Source organism: Macaca fascicularis, chromosome 6 (genome assembly GCF_037993035.2).
Source record: "Macaca fascicularis isolate 582-1 chromosome 6, T2T-MFA8v1.1".
Lineage (NCBI taxonomy): Eukaryota > Metazoa > Chordata > Mammalia > Primates > Cercopithecidae > Macaca > Macaca fascicularis.
Window position 1 is genome coordinate 109567550 of NC_088380.1, and position 24182 is coordinate 109591731.

The window sequence follows — 24182 nt, forward strand, 5'->3', positions numbered from 1 at the left end:
TTGGCATCTTGGGTTTTTTTCTGTCAGAAAATGGATCAGTTGGACTATTTTTAATGTCTAAGGTTCCTCTGCTAAAGATAGTCTACCTATTCACTTAGTTATGTGAATCTAATAAGAGTAACAGTATTGAAAATTAAAAATATATGAGCTTAAAAGAGCTTTGTTAAAATTGTTGCCCTTTTTCTTCTTGTTGTTATTAAAGTCTATAATATATGGAAAAAGTCTTTTATAAGCCTAGTTCCTAACCCTTCAAGTCTAAAAAATACATGGTTGCTAGTAGTCTATGCCTATAGTAACTTCCTAACTTCATACCGTTGTATTTTTGACACTTTAAAAAGTTTCTAATTATTAACATATTAATATATATTCTAAATCAGATTTTTAAGTTGTGTAAACTAAAAATGTTATGTTGTTTTAGATATTCAGCTTTACCATAGTGAAACATTGGAGCTTATGCTACGTAGATGGTCCAAGTTAGAGAAAGACTTTAAAACAAAGAATGGGAGATACGATATTAGTAAAATCCCTGACATATATGACTGTATAAAATATGATGTCCAGCATAATGGTTCCTTGAAATTAGAAAACACAATGGAATTATATAGGCTTTCGAAGGCATTAGCAGATATTGTTATCCCTCAGGTAAGTCATTCTTAAGAATCAATTTTCTTACAATATTAAATAAATACATACTTTTAAAATGTCTGTTGGTGGAAAAAAATGTAGTTGGTTTTCATGTCCTTGGAAAACCAGTAACTTTAAACAGGAAATTAGGTAATTATGAATTTATATTTTAAGCTTTTTATGGTTATATTGATCACATTATTTGATTTTCTAATAGTTTGATTACAGTGACATTTTTTAGTAGACTATATTTATTAGAGCAGTTTTATGTTCATAGCAAAATCAAACTGAAGGTACAAAGATTTCCCATATGCCCCCTGCCTCCATACATAGCACATCCTCCCCCACATTATGATTATCCTCCACAAGAATGGTGCATTTTTTATAACTGATGAACCTACAATGACACATCACCCAGAGTCCATAGTCCATTAGGGTTCACTCTTGGTGTTGTACATATGGGTTTGGGCAAATTTATTGTGACATGTTTCTATCATCATAGTAGTATACAGAGTATTTTCAGTGCCATAAGAATGTAGTAATTTTTTTTTAATTTAAGAATTGATACTCTTAGTAATAATATGCGAACAAGCTAAAGAATGGAAAATAATAATTCCATATGGAATAAATAAATTAAGTATTTATTGAACACCTGTTCTGCATCTGCCATCTATATATGGAAATATGTGGGGAGTAAGACATAAAGATAGTTGCGGCCTTATATGAAATTTTTTGCAAATCTTTTTATGCAAAAGTATTTTGAAAATAATGTTTAGAGGTCAAGATATACATAGTTGTTCTTTTGGGGGGCGTGGATCTTTTCATTATAGGAGAATAAAAATAAAGGTGTAATAAGAATTCAAATAACTAAAATGCAATTAAACAGAATTGGATTGATAATAAAGGGGCAAGTGACAAAATATATTGAGATCAGGAATGTGTTAGAAGAATAAAGTTCCAGATGCCATTTTTGGACCTTTTTTCAACTCAGTAGAAGATTATTTGGATATTGTAAATAGGAGGTTGGAGTAGATCAGATATTCCAACTGTGGACTACATAAAGTTTGACAGCAGGAAAATGTTAAATATATGAAAAAGATAAAGATTGTGAAACAAGTTCAAAAAGCCTAACTTATGAATACCCATGTATAACAATGGTTAAAATAACTGTTCCTTTCCTAATATACATAGACAGTACAGGAAAACCTATAGATTTTGAAAAACTGAGAATTCAGACAGTTGTACAACTTACCTATAGGTATTTGTGTACATGTTAACAATTAGCTTGTTTCTTCAACATGAAAGAGAACTATATATTTATTTGATCAGATATATAGTGTAGACAATTTTAGGTATATTGTATGAACCTGTGATTTTAAAAATTATTTTTAAAAGAGGATGAAAATATCTCAGACTTTACGAATATGTCTTTAGGTCTTACTTTAGGAAACATTTACTTAGGAAACAGGACTCATTCCCTCACAATTTCTTTCATTTACCAAATGAAAAAGGTAAGTTTTATTCTGTAAAAGACAAATTTTATTTTGCATAATAAAATGTTTCAGTTTTGTAAGTATGCTTTTTAACAATTAGCTGTGAATACGAGACTTTAAGATATTTATGGTGGCTATAAGCACTTTTCAAGGTGGGCTTTCAGTATATCTAAATTTATCACCTACTCAGAGGCTAAATAAATACACAATTGCTTTGTCTAATGTTTAGCATAACCATGTCTGTGCCATTGCATTGCTTATTTAATCTCACCCCTCTACTGTTTCCATTATATATACTAAATATTTTACAACTGGGAATGAAAAATTAGTCTCTAAGAGTTGAGCCCAAAAGAAAACTCAAGTGTTAATGGTATTGTAGATGGTCATTTCTCCTCCTTACATGGTGTATGTATTTCAGGTGTATTGTTTATATAGTTGAAGACATTTCTCACCATGTCTGTGTAACTTAAATAGTTATAATAAATTTTTTTAAATACCAAAAGAAGCACCAAAGATTAGTATGTTACGAAGGAGTTGAGTCATCATTTGTATCTATCAAAGTAATTCTTCGCTCAGCTGTTCTCAGTCTATTACGGTAATTCTCTTTGCTGCAATTAGGTTAGATTTTCATGACGGTCTGAGAATTTATTTGAAGACAACTCTAAAATTATTTTTCTTGGAAAAGTTATTTTTGAAATCGTTTGACTCTTCAGATAAAATTATGCCCAAGTTTACATAAATCAGTTCTATTTTTGGTAAATTCATACTTTTAAAACAAGAAGGTCTTTTTATATGCTTCCCTGGTGTCCTGACATTGTTTTATAAATTGAGGAGAGGACAACTCTGGGTTTATCTCCGTAACTTTTTCGTATGACAATCTTTATTGTTAACAGAAACTTTGGGTTCTTTTTATTTTCAGATCGTTGAATCAGTTCAATAAATATTACCTTGCTTTGTTACTTTAGACCTCGTAAATACAAAAACTGTGGACAGAAGGCAGGTATTTTCAATCACCAAAAAAAAAAAACTAGCAATTATAAACATATTTGCAGTAATTTATAATGAAAATGTGGTTTGTAGGAAAAAAATAAAATTTCGCGTACATAGTTCTCAAGCAAATAATATTTCAAGCTTCAAGATTTGACTCAGTCAAATAATACAAAGTTTTAACTTGTTTGGAATAATTTAATGCAGACTAACAGGGTATGACTATGAAAGAGAAATGTATATACATATATTCTGGTGTACTTCAAAATGATACTATGCCTTAAAAAATCAGTTTCTACTCTTACATTGATTGTTTAATTTTTACGTCTATGCTATGTGAATTCTGTAATTCCAATCATATCTAGGCTTACATGATGCGTATGGTCTGTTTTAGTTATTTTAACAGTTAAACTAGTTTTGATAGGTGTTTATGCTACAATAGAATCAAATTTTCACTTTTTAACCAGGCTTAATCCTCAGAAAATTGGGGCCCTGGTTTAAAAATGATGCTTTATAACTCTGATGGTATGGTGGTAAATAAAAACATTTAGAGACCATATTTGATATTAAAATTCTCTTAATTGAGATGACACGTATTAATTGAAGTTTAAAGATGTTTTCTTTGGTTATCTGTAGATTATGAAATGCAGACAGTTCTTTATAGTAGCATTTCCCAAAGATAGTTCAATGACATTCTCAATGAAATCATTATAGAAAGCCTTCAAGTCGCTTTAGCTGGTATTTTAATCAGTTCTATTTGTGGCACAGATATTGTAACTACATATAAGAATTTGTATATCTAAAAATTATTTGGTCCTAGTTGATAGAGGCAGATGAGCAAAATATGTCACTGTTTTGAAGAGAGAGATTTCTTGATTATAAAAGTAATATATCTTTGTAATAAAACTAGAAAATACAAATAAAGCAAAAAAATTACTACAACATTACCAACAAAAGAAAAACATATCAATGTTTTGGAATATTTTTAAAGGCCTCTTTCCTTAAATTCATTTACATATAATTTTTTCCATAAATGCATATATATAGAAAATACATTCTTTATGAAAACTGAATCAGAAAAAGCATACTATTTTACAACCTAATTTTTTCCTTCATTTAGCATAAAGAACTTCTTTCCATGCCAATAAAGCTAATATGCATTATTATTCCCGATGGCTGAGTGGTGTGAATGTAAGAATAATTTATTTAATCAACTTGTATTTGGAAATCTAGACTTTTGAAATGTGTTTCACTCTCTTTACACGTCTTTCCATCCACTCAAGACCATTTCTGTAGCTCCAGAAATTTTTAATCAGTTTTTACCCAGACCAACAGTGTGTGAAAATCCGTTTCCTCACACCTTGCTAATAACAAATTTTAAAAAAAGTACTTCCCTGATGATTTTGTAATTCCAACATTTTTCTTTCATTTACACGTAAATACACAGTTGCATATTCACTATATAGTCACCTACATTGGCAAGATTATTGAACCACCTTAGCTTTAGTTTAAGGTAAATCACCCCCAGGAAGTTCTGTTTTCATAGGTCTTTCATCTGTAATCAGTCAGCATTTTCTTTATTAGGCAGTTTTGAGATCTATTGTCTATACTGATGTTATTCCATGTGAATCTTTCTGGAGGTATCTGGTAGCAGAAAATAGCCTTTAAGTTGAGATATCCTAAAATGAACTTGGAGAGAGAAGGTATGTGTGTTTCTTCCCTCTTCCCTTTTCTCCCTCTCTTCCATTCTACCCCTACTTTTCTGCCTTCTTCCTTTCTCCTCTTCTACTGCTTTGAACTATAATTTTCATTGCAATTACTCTTAAAATTGCCATGTTTTCTGGACACTTCACATTGTGTTAATTCCTTACAAATCCAATTAACCCATAATGATTATGTCATTAAATTTGATAATTTCATGGAATCTTTGCTCACTACCAGTTAAAACTTTAAAAATATTGGCCAAAGGCTTTTGAAGAACGTGTTAGTCTTTTAAATCTTTGACATTTGGAAAGACAGAAATCTCAAGGTTTAATTTTTTTCATATATTTATTACATATTGTGCTTTAGTGTTTGTGTCCTTAATCCACCTTTCTTTTAGGGTTGTTTTTACATTTAAAACCTCTGATTTAGTGAATACTAGTCATAAAAATTACATTCACCCATTCATTCTCCTCCTTTAGAAATTACTGGCTTTTGTTCAGTTCCACCACAAAATCCTTCCAATTATACTTAATAGTTTGAAAATCATACATTTGCAGTTGCAAAAAATGCAAACTTGGAGTTATCCAACGTTCAAAAAAGGCTTGATAAAATATTTGTCTCTCACTAGACTAATTTAGGAGTGTATTTTTTTAGAGTACTTTGTCATTATATCCTTTTTCTAATGTCAAGTATTTTTTGCTCAGGAATATGGTATAACTAAAGCTGAAAAACTGGAGATTGCCAAAGGCTACTGTACTCCTCTGGTTAGAAAAATTCGCTCAGACCTTCAGAGGACACAAGATGATGACACTGTAAATAAACTTCATCCTGTGTAAGAAACTGTACTGGTTATTTAAATCTCTAGGCATCTATTTCTGCATACTTCAAATTTCAATTACACTTTGATGATCCTATGAAGTAAGAAGTGTGTCATTGGCATACTGTGAAAATACTATTACCTAGATATTTCTATTAACTTCCAACCAAAGTTATTTTTGGTTCCAATTTAGAGAAAACTAAGGTGAGTGGGGAAAAGGGAATATAGGTCATCGTTCACATGGGATCATCAATGTGTACCCCATTTAGCAGCATTAATGTCTGTGATCATCTTTAGGTCTATAACCTCTGTCATTGCTACTAAAAGACATAAAATAACCTATTTACAGTGTACTTGACTAATATTAAGTCTATTCTTTGACTACTCTCAGAGGTCCTAGTTAGTTATAGTTTGTGTCATGTTAGAAGAATATGTACTAACATAAATTCTCTATTGTGATTGGAAGAATAATAGATTTTTATGGTCTTTTACTTCTAGTGAAATTAAATTTAATTTTGGAAAATAATTTCAATATTTAGCGAGTTTTTGATTATGTGGTTATGTTTGAACACTGTCTGCTTTTAATTTTAGGTATTCTAGAGGTGTTCTTTCTCCTGAACGTCATGTTCGTACTAGATTATATTTTACTAGTGAAAGTCATGTACATTCTTTGCTGTCTATTCTTCGCTATGGTGCCTTATGCAATGTAAGTAGAATAAGTTACATCAGTCTAACAAATATATTTAATTTTGTAATTAAATCACTGACTGCTATTTTTACTGTGAAATTTTAGTATTTCATCCTTAAGTGTTACTACTTAATGTCGTCTTTCAGGGGACTACTATATACCAAGCATTTTGCTAGATGTTAGGGATAAAGATGTTCTCTTCAGAGAAGATACATTCAAGCAAACAATAATATAAATTATTTTAGGTGATTTTATAGACGGATGGCAGTAAAGAGAAGCCTGATGAATTTGAGTCATTTAGGGGTCAGAATTGATGGGACTTGGTGTTTGGTTAGACGTTGTGCCACTTACCTACTATTACGTACTATCTACTGTTATCTACTATTATGTAATGACATACCAAGACTTAGTGGCTTAAAACAACCGCAGTCATTTCATTTTTATCTCATACAGTTTAGAATGTTGACTAGGATCAGTTATGAAGTTTCACTTAGAGTCTCATGAGGTTGTGGTCAGACAGTGGCTGGGTCTCAATCTCAAGAGTTTTCTCTCATGTTTGGTGCTTCATGTTGGCTGTCTGCTGGGACCTCAGCTGCGGTTATCAACCAGAACACCTACATCTGGCCTCTTCACGTGGCCTGCTTCCTCAAAATGTTGCACCTGAGTTCCAGGAGTGAGTTCCAGGAGTGAGCTTCCAAGGTGCAAGTGCATGGCATTTTTATGACCTAACTTCTAAAACCATAGCATCACTTCTGCTGAGCTCTCTTGGTTGAGGCAATCACAGAGGTTCATCCAGGTTTAGAAGGAGAGGAAACAACCCACAGCACTAGATGGGCTGAGTGTCTCTGTCAATTGTACGAAGAGTATGTAGAATTGAATGCATATGTCAGCCATCTTTGGAAAACACAAAATCTGCTACGGTGATACCCATTTGCCACAGTAATTCATATTCTTCCTGCATACAAAACTCACTTAACTTCTCCCTCAGTGCCACCCACTCCGTTCAGTGCCATGCTGTAATAGGGTAATACTACTTGAAGTCCAGAATCTCATCTAAATCAGTCATCTCTAAACTAGCCAAAAGATAAGAATGTTTCTTTATTTTTCTGTGCGTATGAATATATGCACGTCTGTATAGAAAGTGATCTATAAAAGAAAATTCAATTTTGTTTTCTTATGTACTTTTAAAAGAAGGGCAGTGAAATATGTAATGATAATTTGGTGTATATCTGTTTCCTAATCAATCTTATTACTGGTCCTTGAGAGTAATTATTATCATAGTTATCCTAAGGCTGTTTCAAAGTTCTATTCCAATTAAAATTCCAAACCCATATGTTATTTCTTCTGGTTTTTTGTTTCTTCTTTGTCCCACTAAGGAATAGCAAAGTGACATCCTTGCATAAGTATGTGGATTAGTGGGGAAAAAAAATGACCCTTAATTAGCAAGGCAAAAGCTTGTATAAACAGTAGTGTTGATGGAATTGTTTGTGAGGAGGAGAGATACATCTCTTACATGGTCCTTTTTGACATATATAGAGGGTATAAAGAACATGAATAATATAGGAACTGATAGAAAGCCTGTGGTTGGAGAATAGCAGTAAGTATTGGATAAAATGACAGCAGATGTGGTTGAAGAGCCAGTGCCTTGTATTCTAAGTGGATTGGGAAGCCATTGAAAGGTTTTAAGCAGGGAAGTGGGTGACTTTGGTTGTTGTGTGGACAGTAGATAGGTGAAAGTGGGTATGAGGAAACCAGTTAGGAAATTAGTACAGTGGTCCAAAAAGATGTCATTTAGACTAGGGTGGTGGCTGTGGATCTAGAGTTTGTTGGGCATATATTGAATTCAGGCTTCATTTCTAAAACAAAAACTGAACAACTTCATTATTTTAAAAATCAGTGCTTCCAGGGGGAAAAATAATTACATGTATTTACTAAGGTGAAAATTGAAGTCTATACCAAAATGTTTTGTTTTCATTATCCCAACTCTTATTATCCTTATAAGAATCTGTAAGTAATATAATTAAAATCTTACTCCGTGTATTACCAGTTGTAATTTTTAATTATTCAGAATGGACTGGGTAAAATCTTTCTGTAGAATTATTTGTAAAGTTTGTTAAGGAACTAAGATTATAAACAAGATTTCAGGAATATGTGTAATGGGGCCTTAATTTAAAAAAACATTTTTGTGTCTTCTTACATATTAATTATGTTCTGGAAGTTACTACTAAATATTACTTAATTTTATCTATTTATTAGAGAAGACCTAGCAAAATCTATAACTGCAACACTGAGTTAGACATTAAATGGTGTTCTTAATACTGGAGTATCACAAAATCACAAGATCAATTATCTCTTCACCTAATGAAAATTTTCAGTATTTAAACTCATCATTTGTGCTAACTTTACATTTAGTGAAGCTCAGTAATGCTAATTTATGTTTTCCCTTATCAATTTTGAAAAAAATACATCTTTTCACATATTACCTCCTAAACTTGCACACATGCATGTGCACACACACATACACATGGAATGTGTAATGTCTAAAATAGAAATAAAATACATGCTGAATTTTAAAAAACATACAATGTGTGGTCTTATAATTTGCTTTTAAAACAAGATGCATCCTGTACTAAAGTTCTTAATATTGTATACTCTTAGTGTATACAAAAAGGAAATGTTGTGCTTTTATATATTTGTAATGTAATTACATAGTATACAGCAAAGGAAATTTATCTGTGATGTACATATAATTTAAGTAGATCCTGTTAATTGTTGACTATAGACTTTGAGTAGTTTTGCCTTTTCAGATATAATTTTCTACTTTGAATGCTTGTAGTACATGTTCTCTAAGATCCTTTTCAGTTCTGATGCTCTATGATTACATGTTTAAAGACCAATGATTCTAAGAATGAAGATGGAGGAATGGTGAAGGAGATGGTAAGATCAATAGAATTTGCATATGCCTCCTTCTGCTGATTTTTGAATATCACTTCAGTGTAATAGGGATATTTATCGATAGGCTTATATCGCATACATGAACTATATATGATGGTGGGAAAAAATAGCATTCCTGTTATAGGATAGTATTCTGTGGTTATGAAACATGATACTATACTAGGTACTTTGGAACTGAACAAAGTTAAAAACTGTCTCTTACCCTCAGAATTCAGTAGTGTTTGTCATATTTCAAGAAATTCTTTATTTTTCATTTTGTATAAGCAGTTAAAAAAAGGTTACTACTAGAACTTCTAATATAAGTTGACTATCTCTTATCTGAAATGCTTGAGACCAGAAGTTTTTTGGAATTTAGAATTGTTTTTGGATTTTGGAATATTTGCACTGGTTTAGCATGCCTAATTTGAAAACCCGAAATTCTCCAATGAGTATTTCCTTCGAGTGTCATGTTAGTGCTCAAAAAGTTTTGAATTTTGGAGCGTTTTGGATTTTGAATTTTCAAGTTAGGGATACTCAAACTTGTAGAGAGTTTAGACATATTTTACCAAAACAAGCTTAAATAAGTTAGTAAGATTTTTAAATGTAGTGGAATTATTTTTAAAAATTGTGCATATAGTAAGTATTCACTTTATGTGGTATCACTAGGATTAAACAAGCTACCATAGTGACAATAAAGTGACTTTCAAGTAACAGTTTGAGAAAATGCTTACCACATGTATCTTTTGTTCAGGAATCAAAGGATGAACAGTGGAAAAGAGCTATGGATTATTTAAATGTTGTCAATGAGCTCAACTACATGACTCAGATTGTTATCATGCTTTATGAGGATCCTAATAAGGTAAACAGAGCTCTTGATTTGTGTTTTACCAGACATAAATAAAGAGCTTAAAGTTTCTCATTTTGAAAATGTTCTTTCATATTTCTTAGGATCTTTCCTCAGAGGAACGCTTTCATGTTGAATTACACTTTAGTCCAGGAGCCAAAGGTTGTGAAGAAGACAAAAATTTACCATCTGGCTACGGATATAGACCAGCTTCCAGAGAGGTAACGAAGGTGGAACTCTCAGTGCTTAGTTACTGTGGTTCTAGATTTTCATGAGGTTTCTATAAGAGATTTTTATAATGTACTATAAATAATTCTTATTTCAATACTAAGTAGGAAGATGGCTTAAATTTTTTAAAGTGTGATTTGTATAGACAACACTTTTATGCATATTGGAATACTTAGGAATTTTATATTTTGTTTAGATTGTTTGAATTTTAAGGCCGTGTTTAGAATGGATAACCTTAAACCTTTAATTCACTGAAATTGACTTTTTTGGATATGGTACATGTGATGTGCAGTCCAGTTTTGTTGTCTTTGCTCTATGAATAACTAAGCCCCAGTATCATAGATTCAAGAGTTCATCTTTTTTCTGCTGCCTATAGTACTACACATGATACTGCAGACATGTATTGTATGTGTATTTTGATTGGTTGGTTTCTGAACTTTTAGTCTTACTTGATTACTCTGTTTGTTTCTCTCTCTACCAGTACCACAGTCTTAATTATTATAGCTTTATAATAAATATTGATATTGAGTACATAATTCCTCCAGCCTTGTTGTTCTTAAAGATTATATTGAATATTTCATGTTTCATGCATTTTCATATAAATTTTATAATCATTTTATAATATCCTGAAAAGACTCTTTGAGATTTTGGTTGAGATTACCATTACTCTGCAGATCAATTTGGGGAAAAAAATGATACTTTTTCAGTATTGGGTCTTCTAGTCTAAGGACTTGGTATATTTCTGAATTTATTTAACTATATATTTTTTGATAAAATCATGATTTTTTTCATTAAACATAATAGCAAAAACCACAATTACTTTTGCACCAAATAATTGTCTTATACCATCTTTGTCAGATTAATTCCTAGTTCCTTTATAGTTTTTTATGCTATCATAAATTTATTTATGATAAATTTAAATTTCTTTTATGATTTATTTAAATTTCATTTTTTGTTGTCATATTAAATTTTAACTCAGTTTTGTATAAAAATTTTATAAGTAGCAAATGTATAACTTAATATATACTGTTATTCATTCTAATAATTTACCCTTAGAGTCATTTGGATTTTTTATGTATATGATCATAACATCATCTATGAATGATGAATAGATTTAGTGATAGTGGACATTCTTATCTTTGAGTGTTTTATTATTAACTGTAATGATCCCTTCAAGTTTTAGATATCCCTTATTTGATTTAAAAAGTACCTTTTTATTCTCTGTAACCCTTAATTTGATGAGGGTTTTTATGGACTCAGCTTATTTTCTTTTGGCCAATATTATGTTTAGGAGATTCAGCAATGTAGTTGCATTTAGTTTTAGTTTGTCCATTTTTACTGCTTTGAAATATGTGTTTTACTGTATTACTGTGGCCTAATATATGCATTGTCTTTTTTTTTTTTTTTTTCTGACACAGAGTCTGGCTGTCTCCCAGGCTGGAGTGCCGTGGCACGATCTCCGGTCACTGCAAGCTCCGCCTCCTGGGTTCACGCCATTCTCCTACCTCAGCCTCCCGAGTTGCTGGGACTACAGGCACCCGTCAGCACGCCCGGCTAATTTTTTGTATTTTTAGTGGAAATGGGGTTTCACTGTGTTAGCCAGGATGGTCTCGATCTCCTGACCTCGTGATCTGCCCACCTCAGCCTCCCAAAGTGCTGGGATTACAGGCGTGAGCCACCACTCCCGGCCTGCATTGTCTTACAGTTGGATGTTTTAGTATAATTCATGGCACACGGTATACACTTAGTAAATGCTCAATGAGTCATTGAATGATAGTTACTTTTAATGCAGTTATCACATTTATTAGAAATATTTGGAATATATTTAAATAGTCTAAAATTTATAAATACAAATGCTGTTTAGTTCGTGCTTAGGATGATGAGACTCCTATATAACAAAGCTCATCTCTATTATTTCTTTCTGTCATTTATTATTATTGTTTGTTTATTCTTGCACTTGATGAAATGTAATTAAACACTTTGTCTTATGTGGTTTTTTTAATTGCCATTTTACTGTTTAATTTCTCCATAGAGTGTATGTATTTTTGAACTCAGAGACTCTGCCTTTTCCCTCATAGTACACAGCATAATACTCAGCTGTTAGAAGAGTTCAGTTAATGTTCATTCATCTGGGTAAACAAACTTGTATATGTATTTCAAGTACCTCTACCAGTGGTAGTTGAATCTGTTCATCAGAAGATATTTCTTAAATCTGAATAGAAGTGTTTTATATTCTTTGCTCACAGAATGAAGGCAGGAGACCTTTTAAAACTGATAATGATGATGAACCACATACTTCTAAAAGAGATGAGGTTGATCGAGCTGTGATATTGTTTAAACCAATGGTATCAGAGCCAATTCATATACACAGGAAGTCTCCACTTCCAAGATCTAGGAAGATGGCTACAAATGATGTAAGTATATGTATCAGAACACATTTTTCATAAAATAAACTAACTATATTTTAATAAAGCAGAAAAGAAAATACAGCTTTAATTGTGGAGCTTGAGAAACCAGCAAATTTTTAAATGTTATTTAATCTATTTTTTAAATAAATTACAAAAAATATAGAGGCAGTTCAACAATAGATTAGTTTTAGAATGTTGAGCTTTACATATAGTTTTCATAAAAAAGAATGCAAATATAAAATAAGCTGTTTCTAGGAACTTGAAAAATGAATGCTTTTTTTTGTCTTGTTATATTAGGAATATTTACATTAGGTTAATCTTCAATAAAGACATTTTTTTAAAAGCCTGATTTAATGAATCAAGAATAATTTTAGTTAAAAGTAGAGAGCAGGCCGGGCACAGTGGCTCATGCCTGTAATCCCAGCACTTTGTGAGGCCGAGGCAGGTGGATTACGAGGTCAGGAGATTGAGACCATCCTGGCTAACATGGTGAAACGCCGTCTCCACTAAATATACAAAAACTTAGCCTGGTGTGGTGGCGGCACCTGTAGTACCAGCTGCTCGGGAGGCTGAGGCAGGAGAATGATGTGAACCCAGGAGGCGGAGCTTGCAGTGAGCCGAGATCACACCACTGCACTCCAGCCTGAGCAACAGAGCAAGACTCCAAGACTTCATCTCAAAAAAAAAAAAAAAAAGTGGACAGCATTTGCTGGAGATGCTTTAGCAATAACTGATTCAAGTGATACTATAGGTAAAAAAATGAAATTCCAAATTGTTTGCCTAATTGCAAAGTCTATGTAGGAATTTGAATATTTGATAATATAATTGAAAATTTTACCTTTATATTAAGATCTATAAATAGGCTAAAATAATTATTATGCTCTCTAATAGGAGAACATTTAAATAATTAATAAAGTAACATTTAAGAGGAAAGTTGAACAGTTAGAATGAAGCTTGTTAAATAAAGCTTTAGCACCTGTATACATTTTTAATACTTTAAATAAGTTGTATTTGAGGTTATCTCTATTTTCCGCAGGATGATTCTCCCAACACTGATTGAGGTCAGTGCTTATACCTGTTTTCTAAATGCTCTAGTAAAAGTGTAAAGGAAGAGGGGCCTGGCATAGTGGCTCGTAAACTCAGCACTACGGGAGGCCGAGGTGGCTGGATCACCTGAGGTCAGGAGTTCGAGAGCAGCCTGACCAACATGGTGAAACCCTGTCTCTACTGAAAATATAAAAATTAGCTGGGCGTGGTGATGTGGGCCTGTAATCCCAACTACTCGGAGGCTGAGACAGAAGAACCATTTGAACCTGTGAGGTGGAGGTTGCAGTCAGCCGAGATTGCCCCTGACTGCACTGCAGCCAGAGCGAGACTCTGTCTCAAAAATAAAATAAACAAACAAACATACATATATACACACATATATATATGTATGTGTAAAGGAAGAAATTAAGATATAACCATCAACTTAAAAAAAAATTATTTAAATATGCCAAGCCTGAAGAATTAGGTATAACATTTTTTAGCATTTGATAGGTGAGAATAAAAACAACAAAAAGAATTGTGCTCATTTCTACAGCCCCAAATTATGCAAATATATGTGTTTTATGATTCTCAAAGTTCAAAAGTATATGTGCTCCAGTTTGACAATTTTGTATAGGCAAAAATCTGTCCATAAAGTAGATCCTTATAACTTTATAATGGAAATTATATAGTCATTAAGGTTCCCTTGAATGTGATATTTTAGTTACAAAAGAAGATGGTTATAAAAGAGGGTGTTTAACAATTATAGAACTTGGAATTATTTGTACTATTATAACTTAATGGAAAAAATGAAAAATCTGGGATTATGTTCAAGTATCCTTAGTTTCAGAAAATTTGGGACATAAGCTATGTTAATTAATATAACCTATACTACTATTTGTGTGAGTGCAGTGATTTTGATGTGTTATTGAATAAGCAATCTATAGTTAATCAAATTATTCAGAATTTCACCATTAAAGCCTCTCCTCTGCCCTCCAAAAAGCCTGTATAACACTGAATACAGCAAAATGTATTGTAAATCTTCATTTTGCCACTTATCTATATTTATAAAACCTCTAACAAAAGCACTGTCCTCGTTAATCTTTAAAATGCAAAACACATTTATAAACCTTTTTCTCATAAATACTTAGTTGATTTCAAGAGATTATTTCTATGCCATGCTAAACTTTTACTTCCATAAGGTAAATTACTCAAGTAAAATCTTGAAGACTTTTTCCAGCGTCCATCATCTCCATGGATATCAGAAGTTTGTACTTCCAAAAGACACACAGAGAAAAAGACTGTTCTCTTCATTTTGTGCAAGTAGATTTTACTCTGTCCTCACTCTCTGAAACCTGAACATGCAAACATGTATAATGAGAATGTTTGCTGCATGTTTTGCCTACTAAATCTGTAAATAATCTCTGGAGGGGGCAAATAGATAGCTTGAAAGTATAAACAGGTGCAATTTGAGTCCATCTTATGATCTCTGAACTTTTTAAATATGTCAGGCAGACAGATTTAGTTTTCTAAGTTATGTATCTTGAAATCCCTTTGACCCTTTGCACAATTCTTTAGTGCCTTGGGTTGAAAAATTCACCCAAAATAGGACAAAATCTTTGAATATCTAAAATTAAGCAGAAAACCTTTATATTTTAAAAGTTGCTAAAAAAGAAACTTACTAAAATATTTCCAGTTTTAACAGGGAAGGGACAATTATGAAGCAGTATAAGTATTTTATGTCTTTTAATGTAATAGAATATTTCCATAATTGTTATCACATGCAATTAGATTTATTAGTCATTCCTATCAAATTCTCAAATAGTGAAATATTTGGCTCCCAAATTGCTGTTTAATAGTTTTTTTTAAAAATTAATAAGCAAATACAAACAAACTGTATTTTTTTTTCTTTCTGATCATTTGGCTCTGTTGTATCTAACTTTGCATGCTCTGCTTTTTTTTTTTTTTTTTTTTTTTTTTGCCCCCTTTCTCACTTCCAGGAAGAGAGCCCCCTGAGTGTGTCTAGCCCAGAGGGTACTGGTACCTGGCTGCATTATACCAGTGGTGTGGGTACTGGGCGTCGAAGACGCAGATCAGGGGAACAAATCACTTCTTCCCCTGTCTCCCCCAAATCATTGGCTTTCACATCCAGTATTTTTGGCTCATGGCAACAGGTTTTTAAACTTTACTTCATTAAACATTTTTCCTCCCTGCATTCAGAGCAACAAACAGCTGTCTTTGAGGACATCTAATCCCTTGTATTTCACATCAGAGTAAATCCTTCGGTTTTTTAATTTTGAGTTCATTTAAAAATACTTATGATTATCTGCCAATATTCAAGGGAAAGAAATCACTTCTATGGCATGTGTTTAGTATTTTTACTGAGAAGGTTCCAAATATCCAGGATTTTAAAAACAATCAATAAATGTTATTCTCCTGGAATTTTACCTTGTTAACAAAATTATTTAAAAATGAAAGAAATCTTTCTTTTTGACTTGTCTTTTAAAACTTTCAGAAACAAATTATGTAATTTGATTGTAAGAAAATGTATTAAGATTTTCTTCCATATTTGAAAAAATTAGATTCAATTTGGAATTTGCTGAGAATGTAAACATTTTTGAAAATACCAGAATTTATGTGGCCCAGTTTTAATTAGCAGAATATATCAAATATTGATAATTTTCTTCCTTATTATTCTATTATTTGGAAGTATCTAATTTAAGGAATACATACAGTCTGTTTTTCTTTGGACTGTATAGTATTTTAATGTTCTCTTTAAGAGGGAACAATTGCATATGTGTCCATCAACAATATGTGTCAAAATAAAATGACTTCAGAAGGACTTTCCGTGATGACATTTGGAAACTTAAAATATACATGATTTCTATTATGTTGGAAGGTCTACTGTCACACATGAGGTTTCTGATAATTTCAGCAATTTCCTTTTGGAAATATAATGCATTTGATTATAGGAAAAGGGATTATGGTATCCATTAAGGCTGTGAATATTTAAAGGTTACTCTGATAAAGCCCATGCATGGATCAATAATTGTATGGTGATCTCAAGAGTCTCTGTCTGCCCTTTCTTTTGTTTGTAGTTGTTTTTTCCCCCTTCAAATACAGGAGCTGTTTAAGAGTGGGCATTTGGCTTCTTTTAACAGTGAAATTATATCAATCTCTTAATTGCTTCTTTTCATCTGTCTTGTTTCATACATGATGTTTCATTCTGAATGCCTGCTTCGCACCACTTCATTGCAAGGACCTCATGAAATGGACTCCCTTCAAAAGGGGATCTTGCATGATCTTTCATGTTTTATGTATTTCTACTAATATTTATCATACAGCTTATTAACCTTTGTCTGTCTGGAACAGGCTGCATATGAAGTATGGACTTCTTAATTGATTTTACTGTTTTACTTCATTTACTTTGGATTCCTTATGCAGGTTGTATCTGAAAATGCTAATTACCTGCGAACACCGAGAACTCTTGTGGAACAGAAACAGAATCCTACTGTAGGTATGTGGTGTAAAGGAAATTGTGTTCCATACCCTTCTTAAACTCACTATTGTGCACACATGTAAAACTCTTTGGTGAAAGCATGACCAAATGCTATGCTGTAGTTTTTATTTGATGTGTACTAATTCAGAAATGTTGAGTTGCATAACTCAAAATATAGTTTTGATAAAATGAAGAAGAGATAGCATTCAGTTTTGTTGCATAACCCTTTTGAATGCCTGCAGTGATAACCACTTAGTTAACTTGCCAATGCTAGTTTTTAATCTTGTACTCTGTAAGTTAATTTATGAAGGAAATGTCATTTTCCCAGTTGATAAAGATGAAAAGATGCTATTGCATGCAGAAAGGAACTTTCCATTTTTCTGACTAAAAATATTTTTAAAGTATGGAATACTTCACCAAATATGAATATATTAATTTTCCTTTGAGAAGCTCATAAGGAAAACCAAGCAAAACTAATGCACAGTGGCACTCTCAGTCTTTATTAACCTATAGAACATAATTGGTTCTTTGCTAACACTCAAAGCAACATTGGAAAAGACCTTTCTAAAGTCATTTGGTTTAAAGCTCATGGTTGATAAACTATGAGATAGTGGCATATTATTTTCTGTAAATAGTTGTCCTGATAGGTTTAATAAAGGCATAAACAGATCTCATTGTAAGTTTATGTATGTACTGTGATCTCTGTACTAAGTGTATGAACTGTGTTGATGCCTACATACTTGAGGATCTCTCTTTAGTTAATTTCATATAGCTTGTACTGATAGTTTTTAATATTCTCACAGTATATTTATAGAAATTTATATATTACTCCTTCTTATTGATGTATCATAGTATATTTGATAGAAATTTATTTAATCCTTCCCCAGTGATAAAAGTGTTATTTGGATGTAAAAACTTTTGCTACAAATTGAGTATCAGTTTATACTGACTCTTTTATTTGCTAGTAATGTTTTTCATTGGGGGTCTTATTAATTAAGATATTAAGTCATTTGTTAAGTATTTAAAGTGATTTAGGCCTTGAATGACTGAAAAGAACCTGGTCTTCTCACAAATAAATAAATTTTGATATACTTTATTTCATAAGAAAGAGTAGTAATTCTTAATTCAGGGGCATCAGGAAAGATTTGTCATTTATAAATATACATTAAAAATACTGATTTTATATGACTTAATTTGTGCTAGGAGAGGTTTTTGGTTTTTTTTTTGGTTTTTTTTTTTTTTAAATATGGCTTGCCCTTGGGAATTGATTAACAGAGTTCTTTCTTGTCCTAAGTTATTTTTATGGCAGTGTTTTTAATACTTTAGGATGTATATGTCTAATTATTGTATGGACATATTTTTTTTTCTCAAAGATAACATTTTGTCCAATGTTAAATTACCCCATTTGTACCTATGATAAATGATAGTGGTGTTTAGAAGTATTGTATTAAAACTGACATCATTAGGAAATTACAAGAATATTGTGAGCCTGTTCAAGGCACTTCCAAAAGTTGCCTTATATGTGGTAAGAGCCATGTTAATTGCATGCTGCATGAATTCCCAATGTGAATGGAAGAACACCCGTTGTGTATGTATTTTCTCTAACTCCCATCAGGGTCTCACTGTGCGGGCCTGTTTAGCACCTCGGTGCTCGGGGGTTCTTCAAGCGCACCTAACCTACAGGATTATGCTCGTACTCATCGTAAAAAGCTGACCTCTTCTGGCTGCATAGATGGTATGTGCACACATGCACACACAGATTCATATCTACACCCAAGCACACACCCATGAGCAGTATTTCTCAAAGGCAAATCTAAGGCCACTGACTGATTCGAGTGAAATCCTGTCATCTTTTGCCTAAATGACTATCAGTGCTCTCTGTTACCTACAACTTGGATCCATGTTTCATCAGACAGTTAATTGTAGTTAGGTTTAGAGTACTTGTACAATAAGTTTGTTGAAATGGAAAATAGTATTGTGTGTATTCTTCTTTTAGATAATTTATAATCTATATTATAAAGAACAAGTGTTTCTTTGATCTTTTAAACTTTTATTTATTGTTAACACTTATTTTACTTATTGAGCTAATTAAAGTGAGTGGAATGTTTATAAGTAGAGGACAATATTATATTGGCAATATTTTTATAAAAATAAACACAGGATGAGAATATTTTAGGATCCCTAGCTGAAGGAGATCCTCTTAATGTTGTTAATATACCTTAAGTTTTAATATTCAGAATGTTTTGAGGCTCATGGAAGCGTGTCCCTTTTGTTAAGAGTAGTGGTTCTAGCTCTTTCAGGATCATCTTTATTTAAAACAGTTTCTCATTTATCAACACATTTATTTTAGACAGTAAAACATGGATTTACCAGAATTGCCAGCTCATCTTGCTTTTCTTTCTTTTGTATATTTCATTTGACACTTTTCCTCTGTCATCAAGCTAGTTAACTTCTTTTAACCAATATTTGCCTTATTACCTTCTGTCATTGTCCCTTCTGCATGCCACCTTTCTAACCTCATATATTTGTTTTTCCCTTCTTTCTTTTAAGTGTTCTTCTTTTTGTAGCTGTTACGAATTTCAGGTACCTGTTTTTCTCTTTCTTAGACGCCACACGCGGTTCTGCTGTTAAAAGGTTTTCTATCTCATTTGCTCGACACCCAACCAATGGTACGTTTTGCTTTTATTTTAAAAGATACTCCCCTGCTTCATCCCTTTTTTATTTTTATTTTATTTCAAAATGTGGGGTATACAGTATCATTCATTTCTTCATCCTTATTATCAATTGGCATACAATTCCAACTTGTTATTCACCCAAATTATTGATACTGTCTAGCTCCCTTTTCAGCTGTAATTTATATAGCAATTTAACATTACTCATCAAACTTTTAAATGACCACAATGATGATGAGTTTTAATGCTAAATTAACACCTGAAAATTTCTTCTAATTTCTCAGATGATCAGTCTACACAAATTTTTAAATTTCAATTAGTATTCTTTAATTTTTCTTAATTCTCAATAACTTTTTTCTTCCTAATTTTCTGATCATATGGTTGTTTTATTGAGATAGTTAAACAAATATATAGAGTCACCCATGTCAAATAGCCAAAATAAGATGTGTCTTTGAAAAATTCTTGGGCACCGGGTGATGCATATTTCTCTGTATAACATCGTCTGTTCCTGGCTATTTTCCTAAAGCAAAACCCTATTTGGTCTGGAGCACTCTGAAAACTTTGTCCAGCATTCACTTTGTTCTTGTGTAGCAATGTGGTTTGCTATTATCAAGCAACCAATTCCTTTTAGTACCACTGCTTTTCTTAAAATTTAGAGGGCTCCTAATAAGAGGAAGATTAAGTTAAGATCTAGAAACCCAATTCTGTTAAATTCCATTTTTCTGGCTGAATAGGAAAGTTTTTCATGACCATTATTTGTAAAAGGAATTATTGCAGCATTATGACATCTAACATAGACCTTGATATTGTGGAGCAAGAGGGAATATTTACTGATCATTTTACAATAATTCAGGATCAAAGAATTTAAAAGAAAACTTACAGATTTTTGCTTGTATTACACATGGAATGAAGATACTTTTATCCCTGGAACTCTTTTTCTTTTTAACTGCAAGTAAGTCTTTCAAAAACTCAAGTCAGATCTTTCAGAAACTTTTATGAAGCTAAAGGATTCAACACAAGTTTATGGTCATTCTCCCCGTTCTGGATCCTTTAACAACACGTCTAAATAACATTGCACTAATAATTCTTGAAGGTGGAATAAGAAGATCTCATCCTCAACAAGTAAAAATTTAGCCTTAAAGCTTAATGTACTTTCCCTTCATTGTAGCTGTTTAAATGCTACTTTTTGAAGAAAGTGATTCTTATTTGATACAGCTGCAGCTTCTAAAGAACCCGCATGCCTAAGAACCTCTTAGAAGAAACACAGAAGTCACAAGAAAAACAGAAGCCACAAAAATTCTAAGAAGAGACATTGCAGGTTTAAGACCATAGTTTTTGTACTGAATGCTATGTGTTTAAAACCAGTATTCGAGGTATTATTATCTAGGAGAATCTGTGTTTAACTGAAGGTTTTAAAAATTAAAAATATTTCTGTTAATTTTAATAGAAAATAGAGTAATTTTATATTCCTTTGGTTTAGGCTCTTTTTAAAAAAATGTGGATTTTCCGCACATATAAATGCATATGAGATGCATTCCTTTCAATTCTACAAATATTTATTTTGAGTTTTAAGGTTTCCTTTTTTCCTTTTTTAATACTGTGTTGTCTTATCTGTCTTACGAATTGTCATTTGACTCTTCCTTTTACTTTTTATTTCCCCTAACTTTCATGTTATTTCCATCTTTAACACATATCATGGACTTACCCCTCCCTTCATCTTTAGTTCAAGGAACATGGTGAAACAAGTACCTTCTGACAGTGCTTTACCTTATTTTCTGGGCCTCTGTGCAGAACACCTACACCTCTATAGGTGCTGGTCCGTTTCCTCTGTGGAATTTCTAGGCTCCAGTGGTATGTTTTTATAGCTTCTAAACATGTCAGCAGGGTGGCTTTTTAAATTGCTGCGCTAACCCTTTCATTGTGCATCAAAGGAAAGTTTACTAAAGATAAGTGGAAAAAAATGTAGTCTAGAGGAACTTAATTATATTGTCATTTGCCTGTTATAAAATCTAGCAGGCAAATGAAATAAAATAATTGCTATAAAAGATATATAAACCTTGTGAGGAAAGAAGAAAAGATCTCATCGTTAAGTTTAGTGTAATGCAAAGAAAGGATTTGCGCTCGTTTGCATGAATCTTGTACTTCTAAAAAATGTAACAGTTGTGCAAGCCTAATTTCTTTAGTGCTTAATTTAGGTGCTTTAGCTGCTGTTATGGTATAGTTTTGTTTTTGTTTTTGTTTTCAAAGTATGTGTAATGTTCTGTCATGCTTTGGTTTGTACCTGAAAATCAGACATACCAGTTTTGCAAGTCCTTTGGTTATCTTCCTAGGAAGATTAGATTCTCTTTTAACCAAAGTTTCCTTATTCTAACTGAGAATTAGGCAGTTCTTGAGTCAATATTTCCTTCAATATTTAAATAAATCAAACATCAGTCAATTTAAAAATGAGCACACACCTATTGAAGCAAAGAGTCTTGCAGTCTGAGGTTAATTTTTACTTTTAATGATATTTGACTTGATAGAAAATTTTATTTGAGTATTGTAGGTATTTAACTGGGGGAAATTTGTTTGGATTTTTAGAAGAGTAGATGCAGAAAGACTCGTTATTTTTAACAGTATATGAAAGCAATTTTAAAAGCCATTCAGTTGAATAAAGTTTAAATAAACAGGCAATTTTCTTTTTTAAAAAAGTGAATAACCTATATCCTATTTGTTTGAAAACATAAACTGTGTATTTAAGTGCTTTTGTTTCAGTGATGGTATTAATACATATTTGCATGGTTGTTTCATGAAATTTTTGTATTTCTGTGCCATTGTTAAAAATAGGATCATATTTGTATTTTGTATTGCTTTTAACTTGACCTAACTTTACACAGCCAGTGATTCCTAGTAATATAATTATGTGTTAATACAGTAAAGGTAGGTGAAATACGTTTTGGAATTTTTATTCCAGCATGAATGAATGAATGTTGTTTTGGGCTCATACTAGAGAGTGTCATTGGTCTTGGCACGCCTGGAAAAGTATCTAAAAAAATTATTCACAAGTAATTATATAATTTTTCAACAAGAACTTACTGTTAGCATCCTGGCATCAGGGATACATCATGTGGCATCAGCTTAATTCACCCACTGAATAGACCTGACTTCAAAAAATAAAAACTGAAAACTTGTATTTCTTTGTTTTTTTTTCCCTAGGTTTTTAAAGTATTATTCTTAGATTTTACCAATATAGAATGAAATTGTGTGCATGCTATACTACATGATTACATTTAAAAAGAAATCTTTGTCACATCTTGTTCCAGCTCCATATTGCATAGCATCTGGTGTCATGACTTCAGAGATATTGTGTGTTTGCATGTGATAGATTGAAAAGACCTAAACTGTCCAGTTCTAAACAGTAGTCTTCCTTTTTAATTACTGATTTTTAAAATATCCATCTTTTATTTTTTGTTTTTGGTTTTTTTCTCTTCTAGGCTTTGAATTGTATTCCATGGTGCCATCTATTTGTCCTCTAGAAACTCTTCATAATGCCCTATCTTTAAAGCAAGTGGATGAATTTCTTGCTTCCATTGCTTCTCCATCATCTGATGTTCCACGGAAGACCCCTGAAATTTGTAGGAAATTTTTCTTTCATTGTTATTATTTAGTTGCTGGGCAACTACATACTATCCGAATATAACAGAAATTATGAAAACATAAAAGCAGGTAGTGGTAATGAGTAGAAGTTTAGGGGACAAAGGAGTATAAAGGGACATTATTAGGAATTCTTTGGTGTAATGTGAACTGTAGCTCTTTTTTTTACTCTCTGCCAAATTCTTTTTTTCTTACCAAAAAAAAAAAAAAGCAGTAGAAGTCAACAAAATATAGGGTTGTGGTCTTTTGTTAAAACTATGTTTGCTAGAAATCTCACATTCCTATTATATATAATTTTATAGCAAAGTTTTTTAAAACTGCAAAATAACAGTCCGCATTAACCCATTCATACACACTCATCTCCTGACTACCTTTGGTAAGTAGAAAGAGCTTTTAACTAAAGACAGCAAATTAGGACAACAGTTTTTCAAATTGTGTATCTCAGAAAACATTCTGAAGAGATTAATTTGTGTGTTTGAAGGAAAGATGTTCATGGTTAAATAAGTTTTAGAAATTATGTTATATCCCGCCTCCTGTTGGAGAGGTATAGCTGTATTAGCATATAAAAGGCTGACGTTCTTCTGTAAAGAAGGCTGTATAACCCAGATTTTCCAAAACTTATTTT

The 24182-nt window shown here is 32.0% G+C and overlaps 1 protein-coding gene across 39 annotated transcripts in view; it reads left to right on the forward strand.

Moving 5' to 3' along the window:
- PPIP5K2 (diphosphoinositol pentakisphosphate kinase 2) overlaps positions 1-24182 on the forward strand; it is a 77674-nt gene that overhangs the window by 41511 nt on the left and 11981 nt on the right. For 2 of the 39 annotated variants that reach the window (XM_065546606.2, XM_073993981.1), the window contains exons 19-31: positions 419-642; positions 5513-5640; positions 6217-6331; positions 9999-10106; positions 10196-10312; positions 12566-12733; positions 14956-15076; positions 15758-15927; positions 17198-17270; positions 18868-18987; positions 19859-19921; positions 21716-21775; positions 23398-23538. In XM_065546606.2, the coding sequence (XP_065402678.1) occupies positions 419-642; positions 5513-5640; positions 6217-6331; positions 9999-10106; positions 10196-10312; positions 12566-12733; positions 14956-15076; positions 15758-15927; positions 17198-17270; positions 18868-18987; positions 19859-19921; positions 21716-21775; positions 23398-23538 (1608 nt within the window). Of the gene's footprint in view, positions 1-418; positions 643-2058; positions 3211-5512; positions 5641-6216; positions 6332-9205; positions 9251-9998; positions 10107-10195; positions 10313-12565; positions 12734-14955; positions 15077-15753; positions 15928-17197; positions 17271-18867; positions 18988-19858; positions 19922-21647; positions 21776-23397; positions 23539-24182 lie in introns of those variants that run through there. The other 37 variants (XM_065546611.2, XM_065546612.2, XM_073993987.1 and 34 more) reach the window with 28 other exon arrangements.